General features: G+C 48.7%; 1 protein-coding gene across 1 annotated transcript in view; it reads left to right on the top strand.

The window, feature by feature from the left end:
- The window catches only part of LOC115123372 (rap guanine nucleotide exchange factor 5-like), a 92,742-nt gene that overhangs the window by 76,207 nt on the left and 9,035 nt on the right, over positions 1-7,500 (top strand). The window contains exons 15-19 of the mRNA XM_065020237.1: positions 146-176; positions 1,560-1,638; positions 4,932-5,081; positions 6,355-6,452; positions 6,645-6,764. Coding sequence (XP_064876309.1) covers positions 146-176; positions 1,560-1,638; positions 4,932-5,081; positions 6,355-6,452; positions 6,645-6,764 — 478 coding nt within the window. The remainder of the gene's footprint in view (positions 1-145; positions 177-1,559; positions 1,639-4,931; positions 5,082-6,354; positions 6,453-6,644; positions 6,765-7,500) is intronic.

Below are 7,500 nucleotides of genomic sequence, written 5' to 3'. Positions count from 1 at the left end.
GGCAGTGTGTGTGTGTGTGTGTGTGTGTGTGTGTGTGTGTGTGTGTGTGTGTGTGTGTGTGTGTGTGCGGGATAGAGAAAATGGAAGCTTCAATCCAAATATGGAGTTACATGTTTATTAGTTTCTCTGTTTGTTTGTGTTTCAGCACTGTGGATGAATGTCCTCCACAGCAAAAGGTGAGAGGGAGGGAAGAGAGGCGAGGATAGACAGAGAAGATGGGGAGAGAGGGAGGGAAGAGGGGCGAGGGTAGAAAGAGAATATGTGGAGAGAGGGAGGGAAGAGGGGCGAGGGTAGAAAGAGAATATGGGGAGAGAGGGAGGGGCGAGGGTAGACAGAGATGATGGGGAGAAAGGGAGGGAAGAGGGGCGAGGGTAGACAGAGAAGATGGATGAGAGAGGGAGGGAAGAGGGGCGAGGGTAGACTGAGAACATGGATGAGAGAGGGAGGGAAGAGGGGCATGGGTAGACAGAGAAGATGGGGAGAAAGGGAGGGAAGAGGGGTGAGGGTAGATTGAGAAGATGGGGAGAGAGGGAGGGAAGAGGGGCGAGGGTAGAAAGAGAACATGGGGAGAGATAGAGGGGCGAGGGTAGAAAGAGAAGATGGATGAGAGAGGGAGGGAAGAGGGGCGAGGGTAGACTGAGAACATGGATGAGAGAGGGAGGGAAGAGGGCCATGGGTAGACAGAGAAGATGGGGAGAAAGGGAGGGAAGAGGGGTGAGGGTAGATTGAGAAGATGGGGAGAGAGGGAGGGAAGAGGGGCGAGGGTAGAAAGAGAACATGGGGAGAGATAGAGGGGCGAGGGTAGAAAGAGAAGATGGGGAAGAGAGGGAGGGAGGGTAGAAAGAGAAGAACGGGGAGAGAGGGAGGGAAGAGGGGCGAGGTAGAAAGAGAAGATGGGGAAGAGAGGGAGGGAAGAGGGGCGAGGGTAGAAAGAGAAGATGGGGAAGAGAGGGAGGGAAGAGGGGCGAGGGTAGAAAGAGAAGATGGGGAGAGGGGCGAGGGTAGAAAGAGAAGAATGGGGAGAGAGGGAGGGAAGAGGGGCGAGGGTAGAAAGAGAAGATGGGGAGAGAGGGTGGGAAGAGGGGCGAGGGTAGAAAGAGAAGAACGGGGGAGAGAGGGAGGGAAGAGGGGCGAGGGTAGAAAGAGAAGATGGGGAGAGAGGGAGGGAAGAGGGGCGAGGGTAGAAAGAGAAGAACGGGGGAGAGAGGGAGGGAAGAGGGACGAGGGTAGAAAGAGAAGATGGGGAAGAGATGGAGGGAAGAGGGGCGAGGGTAGAAAGAGAAGAACGGGGGAGAGAGGGAGGGAAGAGGGGCGAGGGTAGAAAGAGAAGATGGGGAGAGAGGGTGGGAAGAGGGGCGAGGGTAGAAAGTATCTGTTACTGCTAAGTTAATAATCTAATGGTTTATATCCAACTGTCCCCTTCTCTCACTTTCGCCATCTCACTTTCTCCCTCTCTCTCTCTCCTCTGCCATCCCCTCTCTCCTCTCCCATCCCATCTCTCTCCATCTATTCTCTCCCTCTCGCTCCATCCCTTCATCCTTTTGTCTATCTCTCTCCAGAGTAAACCTATGTTCCAGCAGCTCAGTTTGAAAGAGAACAGTCTACCGCTCCGTTCCCCTCAGGTTGACACCAAGGAGGGTGAGAACACACACCCGTGATGCCATGTTTTATGAGTTTTAATGAGCCATGATTTTATGAGTTTTGTGGTGTGTGTGTGTGTGTGTGTGTGTGTGTGTGTGTGTGTGTGTGTGTGTGTGTGTGTGTGTGTGTGTGTGTGTGTGTGTGTGTGTAAAGATGATGCTGATCTTAAACTTTTTGGTACGTAATGTCTCAGCCATAATTTCCTTTGAGGAGTTTACCACATCAGTCACCATCTTCATTAATACCCCAATCAGAAGCCATGGACTACAGGCAACATCCGCAATGGGCTAAAGGCTAGAGCTGCTGCTTTCAAGGAGTGGGACACCATTCCCGATGCTTATAAGAAATCCCGCTACGACCTCTGACGAGCCATCAAACGGGACTAAGATCGAATCCTACTACACCGGCTGTGACGCTCAAAGGATGTGGCAGAGCTTGCAAACTCATGGAAACCCAACCCCAAGCTGCCCAGTGATGACAGCCTGACAAGCTAAATGCCTTCTATGCTTGCTTCGAGGCAAGCAACACTGAACCATGCATGAGAGCACCAGCTGTTCCGAATAGCTGTGTGATCACACTCTCCGTAGCCGATGTGAGTAAGACCTTTAAACAGGTTAACATTCACAGACGGAATACCAGGACGCCTACTCAGAGCATGTGACCAACTGGCAAGTATCTTTAATTACATTTTTAACCTCTCCCTGACCCAGTCTGCAATATCAACTTGTTTCAAGCAGACCACCATTGTCCCTGTGCCCAAGAACGCCAAGGCAAACTGCCTAAATGACTATCACCCCGTAGAACACATCTATAGCCATGAAATGCTTTGAAAGGCTGGTCATGGCTCACATCAACACCATCATCCCAGACACCCTGGATCCACTCCAATTCGCTACCACCCCAACAGATCCACAGATGACACAATCGCTATTGCACTCTCAGCTGGCCTCACCAAGCTGGACAAAAGGAATACCTATGTAAGAATGCTGTTCATTGACTACAGCTCAGCATTCAACACCATAGTACCCTCCAAGCTCATCACCAAGCTCAGGACCCTGGGACTTTCACAGCTCCTCCTGCAACTGGTTCCTGGACTTCCTGCCGGGCCGCTAACCATCAATAAAGGGGCCCCTCAGGGGTATACACAATAACACGCACACAACACACACACATGTATACTGACGCCACAGACACACACACACACACACACACACACTTCAAACACTCATCACAAATGCTGCTGTTACTGTTTATTATCTATCCTGTTGTCTAGTCACCTTACCCCTACCCCTACCTACAGTATACTGCTGTTACTGTCTATTATCTATCCTTTACCCCTACCTACAGTATACTGCTGTTACTGTCTACTATCAATCCTTTACCCCTACCTACAGTATACTGCTGTTACTGTCTATTATCTATCCTTTACCCCTACCTACAGTATACTGCTGTTACTGTCTATTATCTATCCTTTACCCCTACCTACAGTATACTGCTGTTACTGTCTATTATCTATCCTTTACCCCTACCTACAGTATACTGCTGTTACTGTCTATTATCTATTCTTTACCCCTACCTACAGTATACTGCTGTTACTGTCTATTGTCTATCCTTTACCCCTACCTACAGTATACTGCTGTTACTGTCTATTATCTATCCTTTACCCCTACCTACAGTATACTGCTGTTACCGTCTATTATCTATCCTTTACCCCTACCTACAGTATACTGCTGTTACTATCTATTATCTATCCTTTACCCCTACCTACAGTATACTGCTGTTACTGTCTATTATCTATCCTTTACCCCTACCTACAGTATACTGCTGTTACTGTCTATTATATATCATTTACCCCTACCTACAGTATACTGCTGTTACTGTCTATTATCTATCCTTTACCCCTACCTACAGTATACTGCTATTACTGTCTATTATCTATCCTTTACCCCTACCTACAGTATACTGCTTCCTCGTACCCCTATAGTCTCTACCTCATTTTCCTCGTACCCCTATAGTCTCTACCTCATTTCCTTGTACCCCTATAGTCTCTACCTCATTTTCCTCGTACCCCTATAGTCTCTACCTCATTTTCCTCGTACCCCTATAGTCTCTACCTCATTTTCCTCGTACCCCTATAGTCTCTACCTCATTTTCCTCGTACCCCTATAGTCTCTACCTCATTTCCTCGTACCCCTATAGTCTCTACCTCATTTTCCTCGTACCCCTATAGTCTCTACCTCATTTTCCTCGTACCCCTATAGTCTCTACCTCATTTCCTCGTACCCCTATAGTCTCTACCTCATTTTCCTCGTACCCCTATAGTCTCTACCTCATTTTCCTCGTACCCCTATAGTCTCTACCTCATTTTCCTCGTACCCCTATAGTCTCTACCTCATTTCCTCGTACCCTATAGTCTCTACCTCATTTTCCTCGTACCCCTATAGTCTCTACCTCATTTTCCTCGTACCCCTATAGTCTCTACCTCATTTTCCTCGTACCCCTATAGTCTCTACCTCATTTTCCTCGTACCCCTATAGTCTCTACCTCATTTTCCTCGTACCCCTATAGTCTCTACCTCATTTCCTCGTACCCTATAGTCTCTACCTCATTTTCCTCGTACCCCTATAGTCTCTACCTCATTTCCTCGTACCCCTATAGTCTCTACCTCATTTTCCTCATACCCCTATAGTCTCTACCTCATTTTCCTCGTACCCCTATAGTCTCTACCTCATTTCCTCGTACCCCTATAGTCTCTACCTCATTTTCCTCATACCCCTATAGTCTCTACCTCATTTCCTCGTACCCTATAGTCTCTACCTCATTATCCTCGTACCCCTGCACATCGACTTGGCTCTGGTACTCCCTGTATATGTTATTTTTACACAATGTTGTTATTCGCTGTGTCTTTATTCCACTATTATATATATCTAGATTTGATTTTGTATCTTTAGTCTCTACCTCATTTCCTCGTACCCCTATAGTCTCTACCTCATTTTCCTCATACCCCTATAGTCTCTACCTCATTTCCTCGTACCCTATAGTCTCTACCTCATTATCCTCGTACCCCTGCACATCGACTTGGCTCTGGTACTCCCTGTATATGTTATTTTTACACAATGTTGTTATTCGCTGTGTCTTTATTCCACTATTATATATATCTAGATTTGATTTTGTATCTTAATCTTTAACTCTGTATCGTTGGATAATAACATGTAAGTCAAGCTTTTCACTGTTGTTGATGTTTACCAAGCACCTGACAATTAACATTTGATTGGATGTGTGTGTTCCAGTGTTGTGTCGTGTGTATGTGAGTGCTGACTCCTACCTGTGTGTTTACACACACTCTTTGCTGAGCGTCGCAGAGCTGCTGAGGATTGTGGGTCAGAAGATGGACCGACCAGAAGAGGACATGGTGCTGGTCACACACACGCACACTGGAGGTACACACACACACACACACACACACGCGCGCACACACACACACGCACACACACACTGGAGGTACACACACACGCGCGCACACACACACACGCACACACACACTGGAGGTACACACACACACACACACACTGGAGGTACACACACACACACACACACACTGGAGATGCACACACACTCATTTACTGACAGGTTTTACTCTCCCTCCCCCTTTCTCTCTCTCTCTCTCTCCCTTACGCTCTCTCTCTCTCTCTCCCCTTTCTCTCTCTCTCTCCCTTATACTCTCTCTCCCCCTTACTCTCTCTCTCTCCCCCCTTACTCTCTCTCTCCCCTTACACTCTCTCTCTCCCCTTACACTCTCTCTCCCCCTTACTCTCTCTCTCTCCCCTTACTCTCTCTCTCTCCCCTTTCTCTCTCTCTCCCCCTTATACTCTCTCTCCCCCTTACTCTCTCTCTCTCCCTTTCTTTCTCTCTCTCTCTCCCCTTTCTCTCTCTCTCTCCCCCTTACTTTCTCTCTCTCCCCTTTCTCTCTCTCTCTCCCCTTTCTCTCCCCTTACTCTCTCTCTCTCCCCTTACTCTCTCTCTCTCCCTTATACTCTCTCTCTCCCTTATACTCTCTCTCTCCCCTTTCTCTCTCTCTCTCCCCCTTACTCTCTCTCTCTCCCCTTTCTCTCTCTCTCCCCTTACTCTCTCTTTCTCCCCCTTACACTCTCTCTCTCCCCTTACACTCTCTCTCCCCCTTACTCTCTCTCTCTCCCCCCTCTCTCTCTCTCTCCCCTTTCTCTCTCTCTCCCCCTTACTTTCTCTCTCTCCCCTTTCTCTCTCTCTCCCCCTTTCTCTCTCTCTCTCTCTCCCTTACTCTCTCTCTCTCCCCCTTACTCTCTCTCTCCCCTTACTCTCTCTCTCCCTTATACTCTCTCTCTCTCCCCTTTCTCTCTCTCTCCCCCCTTACTCTCTCTCTCTCCCCTTTCTCTCTCTCTCTCCCTTATACTCTCTCTCCCCTTACTCTCTCTCCCCTTACTCTCTCTTTCTCCCCCTTACACTCTCTCTCTCCCCCCTTACTCTCTCTCCCCTTACTCTCTCTTTCTCCCCCTTACACTCTCTCTCCCCCCCTTACACTCTCTCTCCCCTTACGCTCTCTCTCCCCTTACCCTCTCTACGCTCTCTCTCTCCCCTTTACTCTCTCTCTCTCCCTCTATCTCTCTCTCTATCTCTCTCTCTTTTACTCTCTCTCTTTCTGTCCCCCTTACTCTCTCTCTTTCTGTCCCCCTGTAGAGAGGAGGGTGTTACAGGCTGGTCAGTGTGTGTATTCTGAGACTCTGACGCCACAGAGCAAACTGATGGTCTGTCAGAGGGACCTCACACATATTATGGTAATTTATATCGAGATTATGCTTATGAATAAGTAGATTTAGGTGACTTTGATGTATCTGACCTGGGGGTTGCTGTGTGTGTTGGGGCTGCTGTGTGTGTGGGGGCTGCTGTGTGTGTGTGTGTGTGTGTGTGTGTGTGTGTGTGTGTGTGTGTGTGTGTGTGTGTGTGTGTGTGTGTGTGTGTGTGTTCAGGCCCCTCTAACAGACAGTGAGCTGAGTAGGAGAACAGTGAGGTTGCTGGGTATCAACACCTGGGATATGGCTGCTGCTCTCACACAACTGGACTGGAACCTCTTCAACTACATACACGAGGTAACACACACACCCACTGGAGGCACATTACCACACACACACACACATACACTGGAGGCACATTACCACACATACACACACACACACCAACTGGAGGCACATTACCACACACACACACACATACACTGGAGGCACATTACCACACATACACACACACACACCCACTGGAGGCACATTACCACACACACACACACACTGGAGGCACATTACCACACACATACACACACACACACACACCCACTGGAGGCACATTACCACACACACACACACATACACACACACTGGAGGCACATTACCACACACACACACATACACACACACACCCACTGGAGGCACATTACCACACACACACACACACACCCACTGGAGGCACATTACCACACACACACACACATACACACCCACTGGAGGCACATTACCACACACACACACATACACACACACTGGAGGCACATTACCACACACACACACACACACACACACACCCACTGGAGGCACATTACCACACACACACACATACACACACACTGGAGGCACATTACCACACACACACACATACACCCACACTGGAGGCACATTACCACACACACACCCACACCCACTGGAGGCACATGACCACACACACACACACACACACACACACACACACACACACACACACTGGAGGCACATTACCACACACACACACACACACACCCACACCCACTGGAGGCACATTACCACACACATACACACA

This window comes from Oncorhynchus nerka, linkage group LG7 (genome assembly GCF_034236695.1).
Source record: "Oncorhynchus nerka isolate Pitt River linkage group LG7, Oner_Uvic_2.0, whole genome shotgun sequence".
Taxonomy (NCBI): Eukaryota; Metazoa; Chordata; class Actinopteri; order Salmoniformes; family Salmonidae; genus Oncorhynchus; species Oncorhynchus nerka.
Note: the sequence above shows the minus strand (reverse complement) of the source record. Positions and strands in the feature narration are given on the sequence as shown.